The 27,009-nt window shown below is 43.0% G+C and overlaps 1 protein-coding gene across 3 annotated transcripts in view; it reads left to right on the forward strand.

Moving 5' to 3' along the window:
- The window catches only part of Met (MET proto-oncogene, receptor tyrosine kinase), a 107,219-nt gene extending 97,675 nt beyond the window's left edge, over positions 1–9,544 (forward strand). For 2 of the 3 annotated variants that reach the window (XM_006236129.5, XM_039107024.2), the window contains 2 exons: positions 6,935–7,071; positions 7,173–9,544. In XM_006236129.5, coding sequence (XP_006236191.1) covers positions 6,935–7,071; positions 7,173–7,383 — 348 coding nt within the window. In that variant the 3' untranslated portion in view covers positions 7,384–9,544. 3 annotated transcript variants of the gene reach the window in all.
- The last annotated feature ends 17,465 nt before the right edge of the window (positions 9,545–27,009 follow it).

The raw sequence follows: 27,009 nt of genomic DNA on the forward strand, positions 1-27,009 counted from the left end.
CAAACTATATTCAGAAATTCTCTTGTCTATTCAAAAATACCTGTAGTCTGAAGCACCGAACTGGGCTATATGCCCAGGTCCCGGTAATCTCTTAAAGACCCCATCTCCTAACAGCGGCACACACAGAAATCTAAACTAGTAATATTTTTATGAGAGTCCAGAGGAAATCATTTCAAAGAATCTACACAGTAAGGAGAGCGGGGAGGCAGAGAGGCTGAAGAGGCAGGAGAGCCTACATGGAAGTCAGCGGAAGAGAAACATGTAACAAGCGATGTGGGTGAGGGGAACAGCAGCAAGTCCACTGCTCACTATTCCAGAAGCCTCGGCCTTGGTCTCTTAGGACTTCACAGAGCATGCTCAGAACGTGAGTGCTGCGTGAAACTCCGAGTAGGCTGTTTTACTCACATGCCACAAGTCAGGAAAAGGGAAATGTCTAGGTAGAAAAGCATCTAATGTTTTACCCTTAAGGATACAACCACAGATCTGTGCTGCCCATACCCAGGTCATCCTGGAAATGTTCCTGGAGGGAGGCTGTGACCTTCTAAAGGGGAGGTCGGCAGCTGCAGAGATGACAAGGGATACAGACTGAGGGTGGTAGAAAGAAGTTAGCTCCCTCCCTTGTCAGTCAGAGAGGAGTGGGCTCTATGGATAAACCAAAGAAGCAGTGCACATCTAGTTTCTGATCCTGTGAGGAGGAGGAGGAAGAGATACTGGCGTTTATTCCAGGTGACTAATCCATTGGTTTTCAAGAGTAAATCGCAAGCCATGGTAGCGTAAAGAGACTTCTAGGGCTATGAGATCCGTTAAAGGAAGGAAGGAAGAAAGGAGGAAGGAGAAAGGGAGGGAGGGAGAGAGAGAGAGGGGGAGCGCGAGCTCACAAAGTAGAGCCTAATGCCTGAGATTTTGACAGTGAAAGTTTGTCTAAACAAGAAGTGAAGAAGTATAGAAAAATGCGTGTTAGAGAGGGACACTGTAACCAAGGTGGCAGGTCAGTGCCTAAGATGAGAGCTTACTGATCCTCACATTCAGACTTGACCACCTGTGTGCTTACAGGAGGGGAGGAGGGTTAACTACTCAACAGCAAAAGTAGACAAAGGACCTGAATCAGCATTACACCAAACACATGTGCGACTCGTTAGCTAATAATGAAGTGAAAAGCATGCTCACACAAAGATTTACATGTAAATGATGGCGGTAGTATTATTCATAATTGTCCCAAATCAGGAACAGTCCTAATATTCATCAACCTGAGGATGGATAAGTGAAATATGATGCACCTAGATCTGTGGAGATGCCTCAGTCAGTACAGTACTGGCCGTGCAGGCATGAGCACTGAGGGTGTCCCTAGCACCCAAAGCTGGGCGAGGCATCTGTGGCTCCAGCCCTGGGGTGCCTAAGACAGGGGAACGTGCCTGGGGCTTGATATCCGGCTCATCTACTCAAATTGGTGTGCTCCAGGCTCAGTGAGAATCCCCGTTTCCAAAGAGTAAAGGTGACGGGGCTTAGAGCGATGGCTCAGCCAGGTAACTGCATTTCCTGCCCTGCTAGCATTTTGTAGCAGGTAACACCCTTCTACAAATCGAGTTTCAGGGGACTCAGCACGTTCTCCTGGCATCTGTGTCCACCAAGCACATGATACACATATGTGCAGGCAAAATACTCATACATCCAAAATATAAATAAGGTGGGTAGATACCCAAAGTAGACCTTGATCCCTGGCCTTACACACACACACACACACACACACACACACACACAGAGAGAGAGAGAGAGAGAGAGAGAGAGAGAGAGAGAGAGAGAGAGAGAGAGAGAGGTGGGCCCTTGAATGCAAAACCATTTGGCAGTATACAAGAATGACTGACATATGCTGCAGTGCAGATAAAACTCCCGAAATTATGTCAAGTGAAAGGAAGCAGACTTAAATGATGAAATGTTCAATGATTCCGTTTGTGAGAAATTTCTAGAAAGCGGTAGAACTATAACCAGAACAGATCAGTGGTTGCCAGGTGCTAAGAATAGGACTAGGGACCGATTACAAATGGGCCTGAGGGAACTTTCTAGGGTGTTGTGAGTGGGCTAAGACCGGGACGCAGTGGCACCTATGACCTAGTTGAATTTTTCCGCATCATTGATTATATAGTGATATGCAGGTAATTCTATAACTGTAGACATCAGCAAGAAAAGGCCTACCCCAAGAGCCACGAAAACTAAGACAAACACTTAAGGGAAACTGCAGATGTCAGTGCACTTCCTCTCTCCCTCTCACTAAAAGACACTGTGCTCTGAAGGGTAAGCCACACACAATGCTACGTTGACCGACAGTCACTAATTGCATGGAATAATTTGTATGGAGTTTCATTTCAAAGGCAGCATAGTCTTTTGAACGTTGACATGGAACGCTTCCAAGAGCGTGTAGTAAATTGAAAGCATCTCGAATCCTACGAGCAAAAACTTGCCTGCATTTGATTAGGTTCTCTTTTTAGCCAATGCCCAGGTGCAGTTTGGCCACACCAACTACTCTTGGGTGCATTCAAATCCAATAGGGATCACTTCCCATGGAGTTACTCATGCCCAGACAGCCCCGTCCAGTGGCTCTCACTTAGCACAAGCTCTTCACCAAAGTTTGTGTTCTTGCTTGTTCAATCCAGATGGCTTTTCTTTGTCCCCCATTCTGAATCTTTTCCCAGAAGGTATCGTCCACCATTCACAGGACCCAACTCTTCCTTGAAATCCCCCTTTCTAGACACTGGGCCACTTGATTTTCTTAACCAAGAAGGTTTCTTTACAGCCTTCTGTCTCCTCCTTGAGCAGCTGAAGGAGTCTATTGGTAGGAAGTTACCTACACATAATTACAATTGCCAAGACACCTGCCTAATAGACATGTTTGTGTGAATATGTTTTCGTTTCATTTTAGATAGGTGCCACACTCCTGCACGTTCTAATGTTTGAGAAAGTGCCAAATGTTTTACAGAATGGCTGTATCATTTTCTCTCCCCACCGGTGATCCCTGTGAGTTCTTGTCATCCAGCATCCTCAAACACAGTTGGCTTTGTCAGATTTGGGAAGTTTAAACCAATCTAATAAAGCTGTATTTTCTTCTTAATGTACATTTCTCTAACGACTACTCAATGTTGAGCACACCATGTGCCCGGTTTCATCCTTGTTATCTTTTTTGATGAGCTGTCTAATCACACCTTACCTCCATTTCTGTTTGAGTTGTTCAAGTCATTTGTGTATTCTGGATACAGGTGTGCCATCAGACGAGTGTTTTTGTTATAGTCTAGGACAGTGCTTTCTGGAAGCTGTGTCCCTCCATCTCCTGTCTGATGCCATTGCCTAAGGTGTATGATATTTGAGAGTCCTTTTTCTCCATTCTGCTCCTTCTCCACTGCAGACCCTGGATCTGATCAGCCTCTTACAACTCTGGCTTCCTTGTCCTTACAACACCTACAAAGTTATTCACACTTCAAGGGTATGCTCGTGGTTAAAGCATTCTAAGGATTAAATAAACAAGTTGGGTAGGAAGTGATGCCCACACATACTGCACTGTGTGGCGGACAGCCTTCTGGTATCAGGCTTGGGGGAAAGATCCACAGGCTTACATGTTTCTCCTACTGAAGCTCCCTTCCCTGTTCTTATTCAGAATCCTCCATCTGAGGGTTTGTGAACCAACTTCTCCATTTTTTTTTAAATTTTGGGCAGAGTCTTAGTCATGTACCCCAGACTGGTCCCAGACTTATGGTGTGTGTGAGGAAGTTCTTGGACTTCTGATACTCTTGCTTCTGTCTCCTAGGTGCTAGAATGATAGGCAGACTCTACCATTCCTGGTTTTAAATATACTGGGACAGGAACCTAGGGCTCCGTGCATGCTAGGAAAGCACTCTACCAACTCAGCCACGTCACTGCTAGCGTCTCCTTTTGCCTTAAGCACTTTTGTGGTCACAGTCTCCAGGCACCCAGCAACCATATCTCGCCACTTTCAGCCTGGCCCATTTTCAACCTTTGAAACCCCCCCACACACACACAGTGTTGTTGTGACCATGTCTCCCCATCACCCACTCCACAGGTTAGAAGTGTGACTTCTCCAGTACTAGAAATATCTTCCTTTTGGACGAAGATAAGGGCTTAAGACAGGGTCTCTAACACTTCAGTCTGGCCTCAAACTCATTATCCTCCTGCCTCAGTTTCCCAGGCCGATAATTAGAGATATATGCCACCATACCTAGCTTCGTGTGCCTACTCTTGCTGCTGCACCACTACATCCAGAAGTCAGATGCCATGAAGTCTTGAGTCAGTTTTTCCTGTTCCTCAAGATCTGTTTTCCCTTCCCTCCTCCCGTAATCTTTCTGACTTCTCACCACAGCTGTGCTGCTTCTCTATCGTCCGTCTCTATTACAGTCCTGTTCTTATTGCCCAACACTGTTAACACTGTTTAATCAGCCCCGGGACCTATCTGGTAACTTGGACAGTAACCGACTTGTACAGGATCAAAGGTCAATCGACACTTGTTCAATGGACTTAAATTTTAACTCACGTTCTAGAGCTTAAGCCTTTACACCGTACGTTTCCAGAGTGAGAGTTACATGGAAACTTTAATAAGAGACTGAGTTGAGAGTGAGACTACCCAGCTCACTCCCTCCCGGGAGGGGATTTGTGTCTCCTACTTCGATCAGAGTATTCAGTGATCTTGATGGCTCTCGAGTCAGACACGGTGACTCATATTCATAGCACAACTCTCAGGAGGCAGAGGTGGGATGGTTGCTGCCGACTCAAGCCCAAGTAGACTCCAGAGTGAGACAGTACCCCCATTCCTAAGAGGGCAGGAGAGCCTTGAGGGCTGGCACAGTGCTTTGGTGGGTAGAGGTGCTTGCACACAGGCCTGATGACCAGTCTGTTCCCCATCGTGACCCCACAAGGTGGTAGGAGAGAACTGAATTCTGGGAATTCTTCTCTGACTTGTACATACTCGCCATGGCGCGCGCGCGCACACACACACACACACACACACACACACACACACACCACAAATAAATCATTTGAAAAAGGGAGAGGTGGGCAAAGGAAAGAGCCATTGATATGATTGCTTCGGCCACTCTGACAACTAGAGAGCTGACCCCAGAGCTCCATTGTTTTCTTCTGTCTCAGGATTCAGAAACATATATTTCTCTTTTTGCTAAATATTCTGAGCTATATTTGATTCTAACTTCCTTTTGGTATAGATTCTGTTTCCTACACACACACACACACACACACACACACACACACACACACACACACACACCGGCCTCTCGACCTTCCCATAGGCTCTTTTGTATGGAAATGACCTAGAAATGCTGCCTACCAGAATCTATTGTTCTGAGTCCTCTGCATAGGGTGACTTGCATGTGCTGACTTGTCAAGGTTTTCGCATGTCCCGTGGGGGTGGGGTGGGAGGAATGATATGCATGACCTGTGCTATTTTGAGTAGGGAGCTTTAAATCAAGAGAATGCATATCTGTGAAGTCCAATCGACACAGCCAGACCCGAGGGTCAAGAACTCTTTAAATGTGTATGCCAGTGTGAACTCAGATACATCAGGGGATTTGAGCAACCCTTAGCCCCTCTATGCCTCTCTGGTCTCCCAGTAAAATACTGATGCAGCTGTTGCACATTAATCTGGCACTTTATTAAAATTTATTAAAATTAGTTTTATTAAAATTAGATTTATTAAAATTAGTTTTCAATAGAAAACTGTTGCCTAACAATTGGATTAGTTATGCATTTAATACAGGTTTTTTTTTTTTTTTTTTTACTTACACTGATTTGGAACTTTAACATGAACATTTAGATATGTTTACATTTCTCCCCCTTTTTGCATGTTCACGTTTGTTTGACGTGTATGCCTCTCTGTACATGCATTCGTGTGGGTGTGGGTGTGGGTGTGGGTGTGTGTGTGTAAGCTCATATGCACATGACAGTGTGTTTGTGGAGGTCAGAGGTTGTTGATACTTATGTTTTCCTCAGTCTCTCTCCATTGTGTTTACTGAAGCAAGGTCTCCTGAGCCTGAGTTCTCTGTTTAGCTAACTTGCCCTAGGGATCCCCTGTGTCTACCTCTCAAAGTCTGAGATTACAGACAGACTGCTAAGCCTGCTCCTCCCTTTTTAGGGCTAGTAATAAGAACTCTGGTCCTTATGCTTTCATAGCAAGCTCTCCATCCCTAGATGTGCTTCCAGTTCCTGTCTCTTTAAATGTTTGTATTTTGATGTTTTGCCTGCATGTGTGCTTGTGCGCTGCATGTATACCTGTGCACTGCATGTATACCTGTGCCTGCATGTGTGCCTGTGCCTGCAGAGGCCAGGAGACGACTTGGATCCATAAAACTGGAGATGGCTCAGCAGTTAAGAGTACTGATTGCTCTCACAGAGGACCTACGTTCTGTTCACAACACCCATATTGGGCAGCCCACAACAACCCATGTCAGTTCTGTGGGCATCTTTATCCACATGGCGCGAATATACTCACACAGACACGCAAACATATATAAACAGGAATTTTCTTAATTCGTTTTTTTTTTAATTCTTGGAGGTCACTTTTATCTATAAAAATCTAAAGTTGTGGCAAAGCTATTGAAGGGGAAGATAGGAACATGTTGGTAATTTGGCCCTTCAAGAAAGAACTCCACTAACCACTTATTAAATCTTAAACATCCTGTAGACTTCACACATTCTTTTTGAAAACTATAATTCTTGTAATCTAAGCCTTATCTCATTCTGGTTTAAACAGGCCATGAAATGTATAGCTTACTAGTTCTCTTTAGAGAAATTTTCCCCCTCAATAGAAACTGTGCTAAGTATGTCAAGCAAGGATTAATTGCAGAGAGCTACTGATTTTCCCTTCATAGTAGTGCGGTTAACACTTTGCTCACCTGACTTCTCCTCTCTCTTGTTTTATTAGTGGTCCTTCGGTGTGCTTCTCTGGGAGCTCATGACGAGAGGAGCCCCTCCTTATCCTGACGTGAACACATTTGATATCACTATATACCTGTTGCAAGGCAGAAGACTCTTGCAACCAGAGTACTGTCCAGACGCCTTGTAAGTAGACTGTCTGGTAGGGTCTTGTGTATGGCTGAAGCTTATGACTTGTACATAAGTACTTGCCATTGTGTCTCTCACAGAATTTCTTTCTGAAACAGGTATGAAGTGATGCTAAAATGCTGGCACCCCAAAGCAGAAATGCGCCCATCGTTTTCTGAACTGGTCTCCAGGATATCCTCAATCTTCTCCACTTTCATTGGCGAGCACTATGTCCATGTGAACGCTACTTATGTGAATGTAAAATGTGTTGCTCCATATCCTTCTCTGTTGCCATCCCAAGACAACATTGACGGCGAAGCGAACACATGACGGATAAGAGGCCCGCCAGCCCCCTTCTAAGAAACAGTACTGGCCTAGACCAGTCTATACCTTCTTCAACAGTTCTCACTGCCTGGCCTTTGGAAGGTCACCCAACATTTCTTGTTGTTGTTGTTGTTGTTTTGTTTTTCTTGTTTTTGTTTGCTTTGGCCATAACTGCAGCACAATGAGACACTGACTTCCTGTTTCAAATTCCTGGATTCTAAGGGATTTCTCATCTGACAGTGCATTGGAAACAGAAGCGTGCTCCCCACAGGCTGGGGACCAACGGCTGCCTGCAGCTATGACAGCACTCCTATCTCAGTGGAGTTCTAAATCTCAGTTCTGGCTTGAAGGTTTTAAAAATCAGGTTTTTTTTTGTATATATATATGGATACAGATACATTGAACTTTGAAGATTTCTCATAGAAAACGCAGAAGAGATGGCCTCGCTCAAGTTAAATGTGGTGGTCCCAGCAGGCTGCTTGTTGGAATTCCAGTATTTTAAAAATATTTTTGTTGTGTTGTGGTCATGAACATTTTCCATTTCTGATATTGTCTACCCATCAGGCAAACATTCCCGTTTAAACATTTATATACACATTCCTTTGGTTGGAGGAATAGCCACAGACAATGCACTTATTTTCAAAATAGCATGACATGAGGTGTGTTTATAAATTATCAGGGAGTTATGTATTGTACATAGATGACAATAGGGAGATTTTTTTCAAGAAATAACTTTGTTACAGTAAAATATTTGTCATTTAAAACTCAGCTGTTTAGCAAGGAGTGTTGGCTCACACCTATAATCCCAGCATTTGGGAAGCTGAGGGAGGCAGACTTCCACAAGTTTGAAACCAACCTTGGCTACATAATGATTTACAGGCCAGCATGGGTTACAGTGTCTGTCTTAGCGAACAAACATTCAACTCTTTGAGGAGGATTTTGTTCTGATCTAATGAATGTGAACATTAAAATTTTTTATCTGTTTTTTAATGGCAACTTTGAGAATGAGTAACTTGTGGTGGTAAATCTTTTTAGAGGCAACTCAGTATGTTTTTAAAGGCCAATAAGACTGAATGAAGGGTTCACTATTCCCAGTCACTGCTTATGTGTAGAACAAAGAAAGGGTCAATGGACAAGAAATATATACTGTTTTTCAGGAGGAGCCTTCTCACCTAAAACAATTGGATCCAACACTTTTGGGGAAGTCTCATTTTTTTTTTGCATTAGGGCATATTTTAGGTTAAACAAAAGCATATTTTAGAAACAGACAAAAGGCCAATTGAAAATCTTGGATGAATAGTTACTCTGGACAGGGCTTTGGATGTGTTCTGCTCTGTGGAATTTTGTGCTTACTACTGTATAGTGCATGTGGCTTAGGTTGCTGTAGCTGGTTTTGTCCGTGTAAACATTGAAAGTATTATATTTTTATAGAAATGTTTATTTTTTAATGATGTATGAAAATTTTTGTTAGGCCGCAGAAGTATGGGAGGTATGTGAGACTGGGTTCGGCAGCAGCCTGTTTTTTTTTTTAATGGCTGTAAGTTATGATAAGGAAGTGTACTGATTGCCAGTACACCCCACCCTCATTACGTCACCGGGACTTGGAGCCAAGGGTTAATAGAGCAAGCTATGACATGGGTGTGCTCTGCTGAAACCCAATAGTTGAATTTGGCTGTTGTTGCAGGAAAACGATGGCAATCAACAGGTCTTTGATGGTGGTAGAACATATCAGAACACATAAGGAACTGTAGTCGAGATTTATTTCAATTCAGATGTTACTGCTTCGTAACTATGAAGAGTAGTGCCAATTCACAGAGCACTGTCAATGGCTGACAGCAAAACATAATCTGCTCTGCAGAAAGAGTTGACTGCCATTACGAGGTCAAGAGAATGAACAGAAAATGGCACCAGGAACAGAAAGAGCTGTGGGAGACACCCATACCTGTATATACATGCCCCAGAAAGCTGTAATGTGAACATCATGTTTCCTATTTATGAACCTTCCTAGGGCACTGTGTCTGGACAGACTGTGAGAGGAAGTCATTCTCCTAAGATACTTGTCACTGCCTTTACCTGCACTTGAGCTGAATGGTACTCCGTGTGTTAATAATTGTTCTGGTAAATCATACAGTGAAAATAAAATGACGTAACATCTTGTATACTGTGAGTTGACTGTAGCTGGTCATGCTTGATTACCTACCTCATTTACATAATGACAGAGGAAGCCTAAGATTGATTTCACCTGGCTCCGTGGCCCAGATGCTGATTCCTTAATGGATGGGCAGTAGCTACATAGATTTGCATGCCTGACTCTCTGGAAGTCTCTGTGTTGCCAAGGGTGGTTTCTCCTGAATTTTTAATTCCCTGCATTTTTCTGACAACCTTTCCCCTGCTAGAGTCCTTAGTTCTGTTTTAACTTGGAATTCTTCTCCAGCAAGAGAGTACCCATGGGCCAGAAGCTGAGGCAAAGGAACTTCAGTGCAGTTGCCAGAAAGAAAGCTGGATACACAAGTGCAATTGGAAAGAGATGTCTTTTTGCCTCCTCAAAATCCCCCTTTTGATGTACACATGTACCCACCCTTTGGGGCCTTTGACTATCAGAGAAGCTACAGTCAGCTCATCTCTATATTCTCAAAAACGAAAAAGGGGCTCAAAGATGATAAGTCCACCATCTAAGAATTGAGTAGCACTTTGGGGGATATCTGATTCTTTAAAAATCCAAGTTTATGCTGTTGTTGATAAAATACAGTGGGGTTGGGGAGGCTAATTTGTTAGTTCCTGTACACAGCCAGGAGATGCTGTCTTACACAAAGTTCAGTCTTCTGTCTTTGGAAGAGAGGCTCCTGTCATCTTCATATCCCTAGTATTTGGACCCTTACCATTACTGAACTGAGCCTGCCGTTTCATTTCCCTTCAGCCACTTTAAACCAGCAGGAAAAGCTCTTACCTATGCATCTCCTGTGACATTTGGTGAACACCAACACAGGACATGTGGTTAGGAACCTTCTGAAGAAAGAGATCATCTTAGTTAGGGTTTCTGTTGCTGTGATAAAACATCACGACCAAAAGCAATCCGTGGAGGAAAGAATTGACTTTAGCTTACAGTCACACATCACTGTCCATGTTCCAGGGAAGTCAGGGCAGGAACCTGAAGGCAGGAGCAGAGCCAGAGGCGGTGGAGAGGGCTGCTTCCTGGCCACTCTACATGGCTTACATGAACTTGCTTTCATGAAGCTCCCAGACCACCCACCGAGAGGCAACACTGCCCACAATGAGTGGCCTCCTACATCAATCATCAATCAAGAAAATACACCTCAGTCTTAGGCTTGCCCACAGGCAAGACTGGTGGGGATATTTTCTCAACTGAGGCTCCTCCTTTAAACAGACTCTGGCTTGTGTCAAGTTGACATAAAACTAGACAGCAAAATAATAATAATAATAATAATAATAATAATAATAATAATAACAATATGGGCTGGAAGATGGTTTAGTGGTTGAAATGCTTGTCGCACAAGCATGAAGACTGGAGTTCAGATCCTGAGAACCCACAGAAATGACAGGTAATCATGGCAACCAGCCTCTAATTCCAAATTCTGAAAGGGGATCTCCAGAATAAGCAGGGTCTTAATAATGGAAATTCTGCTTCAAAAAGTTATATAGGAAGTATGCTGGCTAGTTTTATCTCAACTAAAGACAAGCTAGATTCATCTGGGAGGAGGGAATGTCAACTGAGAAGATCCCCCTACCAGGATGACCTGTGGGAAAGACTGGTATGTTTTTCTAATTAGTGATTCATATGGGTGGTCCCAAACTACTGAGAAGAGTGCCCCACCCTGGATCCCTGTGGTATAAGAAGACAAACTGACAGAGACCTGCCTGTGCATGCCATTGCACTGGTGGAGGAGCCACTACAATGAGCAAGAATATCATGGAAAGAAAGAAGCAGAGCAGTTTGTGCACTCTGAAGAGAGACAGGACTGGAGATGAACTGGTAAGGAACAGCCTGATGTGAGGAACCTGCACTGACACCTGAGGCCATAGTGATGTCTGGACCCATGCAGTTGCCAATGGCCGTGTCGCAACTGCACCAGGGATCTGTGCTGATGACCCTGGCCCATGTTACCATCAAAGGCCCTGTGGACATCTATGCTCTGGGCTGTTACCTGGGGCCATGTTGATATCTGAGGACTGCTCTGAGCTGTCCCCACCCTCACCAGCTGTGGCACGTAGGTGAGCTGTTCCTGTCTAGCACCTGGGCAGTAAGGGAGAGGTGACCCTAGTGGCTTGAACAAAGGAGAACTGGGAGACTGACCAATTGAGCTACCACCCAGGCCCACATCCAGGGCTTTAAGTTGTCCCATTCCAACATCTACCCCATCTATGAGCTTCTAAAGCACCCAATCATGCAGCACTAAAGCTTAACGTCTCCACAACACACGACAACAGAATATCCAAGAGGAATCCTGGTGAGGATCCAGTATTGATAGTAGAGCAGAAGCCAGAGGCCTCAGACCAAACCAATGACTCACTGCAATGAACATTTGCAAGTAAAGCTCTTTGGGGAAAGGATTTACTGTGTGACACACTGTGAAACATTGTAGCTTCTAGATCGAGATACTTTTCTTTTGGGGAGAAGGTCGCAAGGGTGGAGGGACTGGGATATGAGTGTGATTGGGGTACATAAAATGAATTCACAAAAAATCAATAAAAAGTTGATGAAAATGAACAAGAAGAAGAAAAGAAAAACGGGAGAGAAAAAAGAAGAGGAGCAGGAAGAGCAGGAGATGGAGGAGGCAAAGGAGCCCAAACTGATTAAGCCATGAGCAAACCAGTCTGCAACACTCCTCCATGGCTTCTGCTTCTTCTGCCTCCAGGTTCTTACCCTGCTTGAGATCCTACCCTAGTCCATTGATGATGGACTGCAACTTGTAGCTGTAAGTTCCTCCCCAAGCTAACTTTGGAAATGATGCTTTATCACAGGAATAGAAACCCTGAACGAAGATAGAGAGCGATTAATGGATGCTACCCTACATCAACCACAGGCCTCCACATGCACACATGCCTTACCAAAGTACACACACACATATGCAAAACATGCACGGGCACACAAGAGGGGGTGGAGGGAGAGGGAGAGGGAGAGGGAGAGGGAGAGAGAGAGAGAGAGAGAGAGAGAGAGAGAGAGAGAGAGAAATAGAAAAGGAAAACTAAGACATTTTGCATAGCTTTGTTTGATGTTCTGACTATTTAATTGTGGAAATATATTTTCATCTCATGATCCAAACACCAATCATATTTTTACTCTTTGACCTTTAAGGAAGATTCTATTCATGGTAAATAAAGATATACCAAGTGTTCAGATGATGACACCTTCCCAATTTATTTCAAAACATAAGAGTAATATGATAGCAAAGAAATTGACTGTCACTTAGGTTAACAAATACTTCTCAGGCAGCTTCTATGTCGGGTGCTGTTAGGTAATGAGGATGTAAACCTGTCCTTACTCTAAAGAATTCAATGGATAAGATAGACAGCAAGTACTTAACTAGGGAACAATAGGAATAATACACCTTGGCTTTTCATAGATCCATAAAATGTCTTTCAAGAAGCATCACAGTTAATACAAAAATGGTAGGCTCTTGGACAATAAGACCAAGCTCTGACTTAGCCATGAACTGAACTTCTTCCCTAAACTCAGTTCCTCAGCTGTCAAATAGACTGGTCCTTCTTAACTCACAAGAGTGTTTCAGGACTGAAAATGAGAGTTCAAAACAGCTGATTTCCACTGCTGCTGAGTAACTGGAATATTACTGTGATCTTTAGTCTTGGACAACAAAAGCCCACATAAAGGGTAGCCTGTGATTGCTCTGAAAGGACCTTACAGATGTTTACCTGCGAACCTTCATCTGATTCTTTCTCATCCTTGAGCATACAGATGGGAAAGTGAGTGTGCAAATGGAGAGCGTGACAAAACAGTGTCCAGGTGGTGGCACTTTTGTTCCAGGGCAGGACGCCTGAAGGACACCAGCCCACCATGTTTCTCTGAAGCTCCCACTACTCCCTGCCACTCTGACAATGGCTGGTTTCCTTTTTCTCTTGTTTAATCTTCAGACCTGGGATCCACAAAAGACATGGAAAATAACAATTCATATAAAATTCTAGGAATTTCGCTTGAGGGCCAATGATAGAGTCACAGCCCCCACAGCTTAAAGATTGTTAATATTTTTATTTCGCTCAAGTGAGTAGTTACTGACTATTCCGGTTCCGGCAGAGTAACTTATGCCCTGGGTTGTTCTGATGCACATCATGTGCTGAGAAGCTAAGGAATACTTCATGGGCATCCTTCTCCATCCAGATGACTACACACAGGGAGCTACACAGACACGACTCTGTCTGGCACGTGAGATAATGCTGTGACACAGAAAGGCATGAGGGCATTGTGCCTCAGAGGAAACAACACCTACTGCTGGTTTCCCTCGTCAAACCTGACCTTTTTCTTCTGGACTATCTTAATTCCCTATCTATCACAAAAATGGAAAGAACTTCAGTCATAGCCAGTGAAATATTTCAGTTGGTGAATTGAAGGTAATAAAACAGAGGCTGCCCAAACTGTCCTTTGTTGTAAATCACGGCAAAGGTCTAGATTACATCAGCCAAAGGGTATTGATCACAACGCTGAGAGGTTTATAACTACTATTGACTTACCATGTGACCCTGGAACAGAAATCTAGGAAAATTGCAAAAGCATACCTATGGTAATGAAAACCCATCATTAGCCGGGCTGACTGCCCTGTCAACCAGCTAGAGCTGTGTTGGCTTCAAGGCAAATACTGAACAAATGCTTGAAATGGAAGGACTGTCTGCCCTCACTCTCTTTCCTTCACTGGATGCTTTAAAAATTATTCCGGTGAATGTGTTTTTCTTATTGTTAAAAAATGTGGATTCAGAAGGCTCATGCGAATTACCTTTTTCATTTTACTTATTTATAATAATGTATTTTATTTTTGGATTACCATACAAAGTAGCAGGTTCCCTTATAACATTTTCCTGTATAGCTTAGGTTGAAACCTCCCCTGCTTCCTCTCCTTTCCCCCTTCTCCCTATCCCACTCCTCACGTGTACCCTTGAACTGTTCCACCCCAGTATTCCCTTTTCCACTGTCTCGTATGATCTATATAATAGTATGCATAATTAATATCTAAACAATATCTCTTCATCCTTTATTATTGCTGTGGTTTAAAAAAATAAGGAATAGGGGGTCTAGAGAGAGATCAGTGGATGAAGTGCTAACTGCATAAGCCTGAGGACCTGAGTTCAAATCTCTAGCACCCATGTTTTAAAAAGGCCTTGGATTCCCCAAGAGTTTATCTAATCCGAATGGCCAGTCCTAAACACTTGTACATACAAGCAGCAGTAAATGGACTGGGTAGTTTGTGTGTGCGTGCATGCGTGCATGTGTGCATGTGTGTGTGCGTGTGTGTCAGACAATAGTTACAGAAGAGGTCATAAATGTAAAAGGGAGTGAGGGGAGGGAGTAGTATAGTTATACAAATACAGTATTAACGTATGGAATTCTTGAAAAAATAAAAAAGCATAATGCCTAGGCTTAACAATGCATATTTGTAATTCCAGCTTGGGGGGGGGTTGGAGATGGGAGGATCCTGGGGCTCTATAGTCAACCAATCTAGTTAATAGGTAAGTTCTGGGGGCTCAGTAATAGACTGCCTCAAATAAAACAAGGCAGAGAGGGGTAAAGGAAGAGGCCTAATGCCAACATCTAACCTCCAACTAGCACATGTGGATGCTTACAGAGACATTCACCACTTTGTGTGTGTGTGTGTGTGTGTGTGTGTGTGTGTGTGTGTGTGTGAGAGAGAGAGAGAGAGACAGACAGACAGACAGAGAGACAGAGAGACAGAGAGACAGAGAGACAGAGACAGAAAGACAGACACAGAGACAGAGACAGAAAGACAGAGAGAGACAGAGAGACAGATACAGAGACACACAGAGAGACAGAGATACATAGAGAGAGACAAAGACAGAGAGACAGAGAGACAGAGATAGACAGAGACAGAGACACACACACAGAGACAGTGACACACAGAAAGAAAGACAGAGACAGACAGTGACACACAGAAAGAAAGACAGAGACAGACAGTGACACACAGAAAGAAAGACAGAGAGACAGACACACGCACACACAGAGAGAGAGAGAGAGAGAGAGAGAGAGAGAGAGAGAGAGAGTGAGTGTCAGAGAGACAAGGAGAGACAAGGAGAGACAGAGAGAGGAAGAGGCTATCAGTGAAAGGACCAGCTAAACTAAGTTTCAAATGCTATTCAGGTGGCACTGAAGAAGTAAAATGAGAAGAAAATGGCCATGTTTCATCATGAATAAACAGAAATTTCAATTTTAAATAAATAATAATCCCACATTGTTTTGGAGCACCAGCTCAAGACTTAGATGACGATTAATTTCCATCCCTTCTGTGGGAAGCAGTCCTTTGTCTTCATTCGTTTACTTGTTCACTGTGAGACGAGAACATTCTTCGTGCTAACACAGAGCTCCAGGCTGGCAGACACATCCAGTAATCCTTAGACCACTTGGCTGGAACTATAAAAATGCATAAAATCTTACCAGGCCAAAAGAGATCAACTCAAAAAAATTTTTGGCATCCAAACATGTCAGAATTGTTTTTACCCCCAAACCATTTGTGTTCCTCGGTTATGGTCCAGGAGCCATAATATCAGTTCCTATTTTTATTGGGCAGACTGGAATTCTTTAGTACCATATTTCATCTACCTTTCTGTGGTTTCTCCTAATTTTTTCAGTGGTTTTATGCCTGTCTGCTGTCTGTCTCTTATTTTATCTTAATTTGTTTTAGTTTTCGTTTTGCTTACTCTATTCTCTTTCCTTATTTTTTCAGTGTTCAGAATCAAATCTGAGGCTCAGCACATGGCATCTCGGAGTCCCACCCCTGGGCTGCGTCTCTAGCTCTGTCTCTGATGCCGGGTGCGGGGAAGTAGCCATGTGCCCTCCGCCAGCCCAAGTCCTTACCTTCACATCTGCTTCTTCCATTAAAGTCAAGCCTTCTCTCCGTCACGACCGTGACTAAACAGCCACCATACTCCTCAGTGGTAAAGGAGAAACACCCAACGAGGGACCTTTGTGAAACCGGCCCCCAAGAAACCCAACTTCAGTCACATGATCCTCAGAGATAATTTCAGAAGTCGCAGTAAAGAAAAACTACCCAGATATCACAGTGCCAGCTTTCTGCAGAGCTGTTTCTAATTTGTTATGCCGTAAGAGTAAGAGCCTCTGTGGTAGCCACGGGGGTCTCTGGGAACACCTGGGTGAAGAAGCATCAAATCGCTGACCCAAATGTTTCAGAAAGAAAATGTCCATTGTTAGAACTAGCAATGCAGATATTTTCTCTAAGATGAACTTAATATATAAACAGAATAAAATAACAGAATAAATAGTAATAAGAATAATGATCTCATCCCAGGAAATGCCCTGTCTGGAAGCTAATGGGCTAAGGTAATGCTCTCAGGGATTAGTCTCGCTTAATGAAATGCTGTTAGTTTAGTAAATGAATGCTTAAAATGATGGAAAGTAAAAAAAAAAAATCAGGACTGGTTGATTCATAGGGGTGGGGGGGAGTAAGCCAAAGCAGCATGTGTCACACTGTGGTTTTTTAATTATTATTATTATTATTAATCTGTGATTCAGAAAATACATATGCTTTACAAGTTACTGTCTTTTATACATCTGTCCCATCATTTTACTCTGTGGATATGAGTATTTATGGAATATTTAAAATAAACTGTTAACAAACAGATAAAGTACTTTATTTTTTCAGATGCAGTTCTTATAATGAGCATTAAAATTGAGATTTTCACTTAAAGCTCACATAAAAGCAAAATGTATCTCTTCTAGAGCTTCAAATAATAACGTATTTTATTTTGCCTGTTTAAAAAACATGATTAATACAAAACCAAATTTCATTGATTTTTGTTTGATGGCTAAGATATTGTTCTGATTGTGACTTCAGGTCCTAGATTGAATCCTATTGTCTGTAGCTTTGCTGCACGAGCTTCTTAGGCAGGGAGGGAACACAGCTCTGTTAACTTCCACTTCCTCTGAATTGAAGCATCCATTTCTATAAGGAGAAGAGGCTCGTGTGACTCAGGAAGTAAACCTTACAAGTCTTGGAAAGCTGACATTTATGACTCGGGGAGCTGCAAACAAGTTTCAAGGGTGTAGCTTTGTGAGCCCTCATTGCTATTAATGATGGAGAATGCTATTTAGTGACACATCTTTCACTGAGTCATCCATGTTCCTGTAAGTTATGCCAATAAAGTCAATAGTTCACTAAAAAATAAAAAAATAAAAAAAATAAATAAATAAACTGTTAAGAAAAACATAAGTCGAGGTTGGGGATTTAGCTCAGTGGTAGAGCGCTTGCCTAGGAAGCGCAAGGCCCTGGGTTCGGTCCCCAGCTCCGAAAAAAAGAACCAAAAAAAAAAGAAAAAAAGAAAAACATAAGTCCCTCTATGGTAAGCATATGAAATGTCTATAGTTGGATGGGTTTTTATCTTAAACACGTTGATATGAGGACAATGTGGATACTATGTATGAGCTTTACAATATGCCTTCTAGTTGTACTTGGTTCAGAAGTCCAAGATTATTACAGTGGTCGACCCCTCGATTCTGCCCACTGTGTTTTATCTTCTCCTTTTAACTAACAAAACAAAACAAAACAAAACAAAACAAAAAGCAAAAAAACCCCAAAAGACAAAAAAAAAAAAAAAACAGCTGTCAAAATCATACACCTGATTACATCACCTGCCTGCTTCAAAACCCAGCCCTAAATTTTCTGCCTCAGTCTTTTGTGCTGTTTGTGTTTGTTTGTTTGTTTGTTTGTTTGTTTGTATTATGAAATAGATCTTCATGGTAAAACAATAATAACAACAACAACAGCAACAACTGGGCCAAATGCTATAAAGAGGACAGAAAATAGCCTTTGACCACTGTCTCCCTCCTTCCAGCCTAGCTCTCCAGAGTGACTCCTGCTGAAACTCTTTGTATGGTAATCCAGAAATGTTCCACCCTGGGAAGGGGCCCAGATGAAACCAGATGTGCCAGCCCATCCTTCAACTACGTATGAATCAACGGGAGCTCAACACAGCAGAGGTTTCTCTAAACCTTGGTGACTTTGAACTCCGACCCAAAGTATCCACTCAGGATATGAACCATATGCAAAAGTTAGGATAAGAGCAATTATCCCTGCCCTTTAGAGCAACCTTCCTAATGCCGCCACCCTTTAATACAGTTCCTCAGGTCATGGTGGCCCCCAACCATAAAATTCTTTCATTGCTATATAACTGTAATTTTGCCGCTGTTATGATTCGTGGTGTAAATATCTGATATGCAGGATATCTGTGAAGGGGTCGCGACCCACAGGTTGAGAATGGCTGCTCTAGGGGCTTGCCAGTTAAGCACCCCTGCAGACTAGTACTCTTCATATGACTTACTTAAGTACTTAAATACTTAAAGTCCTCATAAAACAGACTTGCTTGTTTCTATTTTGCCCAAACAGAATAAGCTCACTTCTGAAAGTTTACAAAGTGCTAAAACTTTCCTAAAATGCATGTTCTCTTTCGCCATGGAAGTTTCAAACTGCTTAAAAGTTTCGAAAGATTGGTAAACTGAGGTATAATCCGCTGCCCCCTTACAGTTCTGTGAGGGATTGTTGCAACAGTGCAGCGCACAGGTGATGACGTCACCAACTAGGGTGGACTGAGTGTGTGCAAGATGGATGGTTGGCTGTAGCGGTCACTTTCCTTGACGCCAGCTGTCCCTGCGGTGCAAGCACACCCCATCTGATTTTGTCTTAACTTGAAACTTCTGCCATCACGTTCCTGTCTTAATCCTGTCAGTGCCCGGCAACCTCTGAGCGAGCTCCCCTCGCTCTCTTTCTGCACAGAACAACCGGAACAGACGTCTGCCTGGGCACGGTTTGTAATCAGACGTACTTGGTTTGAACTGATCCCGGATAAAGAGTGCAGTGGCTTTCCAGATCCATCACTGTGTCTCTACGCCTTAGTCTCCACACTGAAAAACCTTCATTTTCAATCCTTTTTCTTTTTGATATCTATAATCTGCTCTGTGGTCCAAAAAGATTCAAGACAGAAGGCCCTTGCATAAAATTACCTGCCAATAAAGGGGACAAGAGAGGGTGATGGGAGGTGAATACAATCGAAATATGTTATGTTCATGTATTAAAGTGTCACAATAAAATGTGTGTGATTGGTTTATGCCAACAAAAACGTATTTTTAAAGGTAAGAGTTTGGCATTGCCTTTATATAAAGGTAAAAATCTTGAAAACAGGCACTGGTTTTCTTCGTCATTTCAGAAAAATGAAACTAATATGAGGAAGGGGTCCTAGGCCTAATTTCTCATACCTGTGTGGCTTTCTGTGTCATGTAACCATTCTAAGTTGTATTTTCCTTATTCTTACTTACAGCTCATAAATTTTATTATAAATATTAAATATTCACTAAGATTATTTTTACTCATTGATTGCTTTGGTCTCTGTCTGATGCTCAGACCAGCTTTAGAGTCCTAGGCTCAAGGACCACCCTGCCTGAGACAATCATTCTGTGAGTCTCGGACCATAGGTGGGCTTCATCACGCACCGGTATTCTAATTACTATACTTGTCTCAGTAAGGTCTTTTCTTCAAAAGTCTCCTTACAACACATCTAATTCATAAAATTACTTCCAATGAAGCCCACTCAAGATTTCACTTGGTTCTATATGGCTGCTAAGCTCATATTTGCAAGACTCTGTGCTAAGAATCAAGCGCTAAGAGCTTGGAGTGACACGCCATCAGGGAGAGCTAAGGGCTGTACGTGGTACGGAATCCCAAACAGGTCTCAAAGGAGGGTTTTGGTCCTGTACAACGTCCAAAGTTGGGGCTCAAATAATCATCGTTTCTCAAAGATAAACACCCTGAATGTGGTTTCAGGGACTCGTGAAAGCCACGCTGAACTTCAGTTGGGGCTGTGTTTTTCCAGCACAATTCACTGCTCTTTGTTTAAATCAAAACTTCATTTTATTTTCCACAAGCAGCCCTGCCAGGTTTCCTTGATTTAATTGCATCTTTTTTGTCTGATGACAATGGAGAACAGAAGAAAATAGTCTTGCTAAGGAAATGAAGTATTACCAAACACAACAGTCATTCTCCCACTATAGGAGGTGATTTTATAAGTTACAAAAGAAAAAAAGTCTTTATCCTTTGGATGAACAGTGTTATTGCTGTAACTGTTAGGTCAAATCCGTATGGCCCAAAGAAAATGTTGGAAAGAAAATTAACCAGTTCATAGGGTACAGATAACACTATTTTTAAAAGGAAATGGTTCTTCCCACATAGAAACAATACAAAGTGATAGGAAAACAAAGTGATTAATTTGGACAATTATTAGAACAATTCAAGTAAAATATGTGAGGTCCAGGTAAATATTGTTTACAGGGAATACAAGCGAAATTATTTCTGGTTTGTTTTTAACTTCGCTTAGCTTAAGTTCCTCTGGCTTGCACACCGGAGAACTCTGGGGACTGGCTGAGCAGTAAGGACTAAGATAGCAGGAGGATTCAAAGCAATATGGGCCCAGGGTCCCAGCTCTGCTCTGCCTTCCAGTCCCCATTAGCCTATGGGCAAATTTGGTTTTTCACTTATTCTATTTAAAAAATATGGGTGTGGACAGTCTACATAATAAGCCTCGTTCTAAGGAAAAGAGGTGCAGAAGAGTGAGCTCGCAGAGTCTGTTGTCTCCCAGAGATACACGTCCCATAACACTTAACCAATCTGCCAATAGATACCAGCATTTGGTAATCCGAATCAGAGAACTGAGGAACAGAAGCTCAAGGAAGCCAAGGACAAAGCTCTAGGGCACTGTTCAGTGCTTACAGGACTGAGGCTGAAAAATTTGCCTACTTCAGCCTAAAAATGCAAGGTCATTATCTGGAAAGAGTAAATAAAACTACACGTGCTTAGATTGTTTTCGTATTTTAACCCTCTTCACTCCCCCTGTGTTAACAGAGTTCATTGTAAAGGCAGGATGTAGCCACTATTCACCCTAAAGAATTTACAGGTATAAAAATAAAATCGCACCTTTTCCAGCTCGATTTATCTACCGCAACTGGAAGCAACGGCCAAGCAAAGACCGACCGCTATCAAGTCACAGGGCACCACAGATGACGGGACTTTCCTGTCCTCCTCCGTGTTTTTTATTTCATTCAAGTTATTCTAAAGTTTGCACCACCAACCTGATGCAAACTATGTCTGACGGAAGAAAATTACTCTTCCTTGCATTTACATCTTCCCATTAACCATCTGCACCCCTGCCTATGCTCAGACCATAAGCTTATGTAATCATTATTATAAATTGAGAAAGTTCCTAAAAGCAAAACAACGGGAACCGTTCCAAACATACACTCAGAAAACCCGAAACAACGCAATTACGCAAGGTCAGAGGGCATCAAATGGAGCGGGCAATGGTACGCAGCGGGTCAGCGACACAGACTCCCATCTTTCTGCCTTACTCTCCCCACGTGTGGTATCTTCATCCATTCCACAGGCTAGGAAAGACTGGGTGATTTATATCGAACAGAAAAATTATTAGTTAATGGTTCTGGAGAGGTCTGAGATAAGAGGACCAGCATCTGGCAAGGTCCTGCTTGATGCAACATCCCACGGTGGAAGGGTAAAGAAAGGGCAAGAAGAAGAAAGGGGACAAAACACGTCCGACTATAACGAACTCGCTCCCTCTATATTGCATTCCAATCCGTTTGTGAGGGCAGAGTCCCCCTTGCCTAATCATCTTTCATTAAGCTCCACTTGCCAGACCTGCTGCATTGGGGGTTTTATTTCCATCCCAGGCAACCCCCAACATGTGTTTTCTATCCTTAAGGTCATCTCATAGTTCAGATGGCTTCCTGAGCTTCTGGAACAAAGAGGAAAGACGGGGTTAGCCTGTTTTAGGAACCTTCCTAAAGAGCCTTGAACCCTCCCACTAAGATATTTGACCAGAGTATAGTCTTGGGTCTAATCTAGATACTAGGGATAAGTCAGAAGTGCAGTGCTCTCTGCTTGGCCCAAATCTACCTGGATAAAAAACAGGGTTGGGTTGAGGAAGGAGAGAGCATTGATGTGCAATTGGTTGTCTTTCACACTGGGTAAGGCAGACTAGTGTCAACAGTGTTCTTCCTGTAATACACCATCAAAATACCTTCCTGCTTTAATGAGGACGATTGTTCCAAAAGAAAAAGTTACTGACCACTGACACAGCCATCTGCCCTGGACCCTTGATAAAGTTGTACGCTGTGCCAAGTGGGTACATGTAACATCTGCAAAAGTATTTGTGTTGCTACAAGATTTTGGTCACGCGGCACAGGGAACACAACTTACACATTCCTAAAACAGAAAAGCAAGGGATAGATAATGAAGGTGGCAGATGACGGCTTGCCCAGCATGCATGAAACCCCAGGTTTGGTCTTCTAGACCACACAAAACGGGAGGTGATGACCCACACACGGATTCCCAAGACTTAGGCAGTAGAAGCAGGAGGAACCAGAGTTCAAAGTCATCCTTGGCTACTTAGCCAGCTAGAAGACGATCTGGGCTCCACCAGACTTTGCCCTTTTCTCCCTAAAGAGGAAGAGAACTGGACAAAAGAGGAAAGAGGAGAGGAAGAGAGTAATTAGGGCAGAAATCTTGATTGGAGTAAATTACTGCAGTAGGCATGGAGGTTGGGAAGTTTGAGAGTTTTATATGTAAGGGGCATCCTTATCATATAAGCAGTTTAAGGAAAACTTTACAAAAGAATGCCTCTCTTTGTCAAGCCTAGCTGGACAGTCAGGGGAAAAAAAAAGACATTCCCCATGAAGGGAATCGTGTGGTCAAAGAAGCATGACAATGGTTACCAAACAAGTAAGGTTAATTTGCATGTGAGACTACCTTGGCAATGAATAGAAACATGATTTTGTAATGCACGTCCCTGTACACCGAGTACACCTTCTCTGCCCACAGCTAGTCTCACTGTTCGTATGTTCTCATGGTGTGGAGAAGTGGGTTTGGAAAGTCAAAGACAGAGCTGGGTGGTAGGGGATATAATCAGAATAGAAAGTGAGTCCTATGCAATCTTTGGCTCTCATCCGCCCAGCTCGAGCCTTGTCAGCCCATTCTTACCATGGTAGTGCATCCATATAAAATACTCTGTGCCGGTGGCTGTGGTGTGCTGAGGTATTAACTCTATTGAAGGAACAGGACACTGCCAACAGGAGATCCCACTAAGTGTTGCAGGAGAATCCCATGGCACCCCTGAGTCAGGGCACTGGGACGGTATAGTTTCTCCAGGAGTACAGAAAGGTTCCAAACCTTAGTGAGCTTTGATATCACCCTGTGGTGTTAGGAAACGGTCATAATCAAAGGCTTTCACGCAGAAGGGCAATGAAACCAGAACTCTTGTGTGAAATAATAATGGTGTTGAAAGGAAGCAGACTATGGTGAAAGGTCGGGTAGAAGGCTGTTTCATAAGGTCGGGTTGACTTAAGCAGAAACCACAGCTTGCACCAATGGAGACAAAGGGTCGGCTCCCCTGCTCCCGTTGAGCAGTTGCTTTATGATTGTGTTTGATGGCACGATTGTTTACAACCCTTGACTTTCTCCCCTGCCTCATCATTAGTGTTCCTTTAGAATAATGAAGCCTGCTCCATCCATTAACTCCACTAACATTTGCTCTCCCCGTGGACAGAGGTTAAAAATTAATTACTCTTCCAACATATTGATTACACGACTATAAATATAAAAACAGCAACTACAGGGACCCTTTGTTTAAACAGCTTGTTTGCTCTTTTTAAAGGGGAGAATTAGCATAGAAGGAACTTGGACACACAGGAGTTGCCGAAAAGGCAGCCCTAGAGTGCCACCTAGTGTTCACCCTCTGCCAACGCACAGAGTCTCACTCAGTTTTAAGCGCCTGCCATCCAAATACAAATGTAAATTTTAGGCAAACAAAAATATTTATTTTGAAACTGCAGCCAAAATGATAGCCCCATTCAGTTTCTAGGTGGTGGCGAGCAGACAGAATGGGAGGATATTACTTGCGGTTTTGCCTCATCCCTCATCCGACATTGTATCATCATACTAGAAAAAAAATGTCCCTAGTGTACAACTAGCTACTCTGTAAACTCTTTTCATCTCTTTAACTAGGTAGTTTCTGATGACTTCTCCTATTAAAATTAGTTTGTTCTCTCTCTCTCTCTCTCTCTCTCTCTCTCTCTCTCTCTCTCTCTCTCTCTCTCTCTCTCTCTCTAAAAGATAGCTAGTGTGGGACTCAGCCAGACTCTGCCGTTGAACTCTCCTGCCAGAGAAATGTATCATTACTAGGGTAGGTCGTTTATCAGAGCTCTGCCTTCTGCAGACATTAAAACTCACTTTGTTTCACATCCCTAACACAGCCCAGCCCTTAGGAAGCACGATTCTACCATTATATTAGGTAATTCTCACTGACCTTGTAACTACCGGCACTCATGCTGATAACTTAGAGACTAGACTCCAAGAGAAATAGAGTCTAAGGTCACAGTTGTAAATCTTAGACAGGAAGGCCAAAGATTATCACCTTGATACCAAGTGCTGAGGGTTCCTTTCTGCGGCAGTTTCAGATTTCAAAGTGTGTACTTGCCCTGAAACCTATAGGTGAACTACCGCCTATAGACTGTTGGAGGTCTGTCTCAAATGACAACACAAACATTTTCAAGAACACTGGATAACTGGTGGGGAAAGCAACTACATAGACTATACGTGAAGTTCCTTGAGAGTTTTCATTTAACATTCTAATAAAGCCCAGGTATACTAATTTTTTCAATTAAAAGGCTATGTGAGCCTATGAATTTTTAAAGACTTTGCAGGTGGGACCTGAGCTCTCTGTAAACAGGGACTGTTTATCGCAGCAGAAGGTTGCGCTCTGTTGAGATCATGGACGAATGTTCCACTCATAACCCTGGACAAAAAGCAGCCCCGTTGGGGGCCTCAAAAGCATCTGAGCGATGTGTTTCTCAGAGGTCAAGGGGCTTTAAGAGAGGAAACACATAAGCTGACGACTGAAAAGTAAAAATATGACCATCAGGCTCCAGCTGTGGCTATAACATAGGGTTTTATGTAAGAAAAACAAAGTAAATTACGCATGTCTACAAAAGAGAAAGATGGGGAAGACAGGGAAGGCAGGGAGGGAGGGAGGGAGGGAGGGAGAGAGAGAGAGAGAGAGAGAGAGAGAGAGAGAGAGAGAGAGAGAGAGAGAGAGAAACTTTTTATTTTTTATTTTTTCCATCTTTATTAAATTGGGTATTTCTTATTTACATTACAAATGTTATTCCCTTTACCGGTTTCCAGGCCAACATCCTCCTGACCCCTCCCTGTCCCCTTCTATATGGGTGTTCCCCTCCCCATGCTTCCCCCATTACCACCCTCCACCCAAGAATCCTGTTCACTGGGGGTTCAGTCTTGGCAGGACCAAGGGCATCCCCCTTCCACTGGTGCTCTTACTAGGCTATTCATTGCTACCTATGAGGTTGGAGCCCAGGGTCAGTCCATGTATAGTCTTTGGGTTGTGGCTTAGTCCCTCGAAGCTCTGGTTGGTTGGCATTGTTGTTCATATGGGGTCTCAAGCCCCTTCAGCTCTTTCAGTCCTTTCTCTGATTCCCTCAACAGGGGTCCCGTTCTCAGTTCAGTGGTTTGCTGCTGGCATTCACCTATGTGTTTCCCATATTCTGGCTGTGTCTCTCAAGAGACATCTACATCGGTTCCTGTCGGCCTGCACTTCTTTCTTTCATCCATCTTATCTAGTTTGCTGGCTGTATATGTATGGACCACATGTGGGGCAGGCTCTGAATGGGTGTTCCTTCAGTCTCTGTTCTAGACTTTGCCTCCCTATCCCTCCTAAGGGAATTCTTCTTCCCCTTTTAAAAGAAGGAGTGAAGCATCAGCATTTTGGTCATCCTTCTTGAGTTTCATGTGTTCTGTGCATCGAGGGTAATTATAGCATTTGGGTTAACAGCCACTTATCAATGAGTGCATACCATGTGTGCTTTTCTGTGATTGAGTTACATCACTCACGATGGTATTTTCCAGTTCCATCCATTTGTCTATGAATTTCATAAAGTCACTGTTTTTGATAGCTGAGTAATATTCCATTGTGTAGATGTACCACATTATCTGTATCCATTCCTCTGTTGAAGGGCATCTGGGTTCTTTCCAGCTTCTGGCTGTTATAAATAAGTCTGCTAGGAACATAGTGGAGCGTGTTTCTTTGTTATATGTTGGAGCATGTTTTGGGTATATGCCCAAAAGAGGTATAGCTAGGTCCGCAGGTAGTCCATTGTCCAATTTTCTGAGGAACCTCTAGATTGATTTCCAGAATGGTTGTACCAGTCTCCAATCCCACCAACAATGAAGGAGTGTTCCTCTTTTTCCATATCCTCGCCAGCATCTGCTGTCACTGGAGTTTTTGATCTTAGTCATTCTGACTGGTGTGAGGTGGAATCTCAGGGTTGTTTTGATTTGCATTTCCCTT

This window comes from Rattus norvegicus, chromosome 4, assembly GCF_036323735.1.
Source record: "Rattus norvegicus strain BN/NHsdMcwi chromosome 4, GRCr8, whole genome shotgun sequence".
In the NCBI taxonomy this organism is placed as follows: Eukaryota; Metazoa; Chordata; class Mammalia; order Rodentia; family Muridae; genus Rattus; species Rattus norvegicus.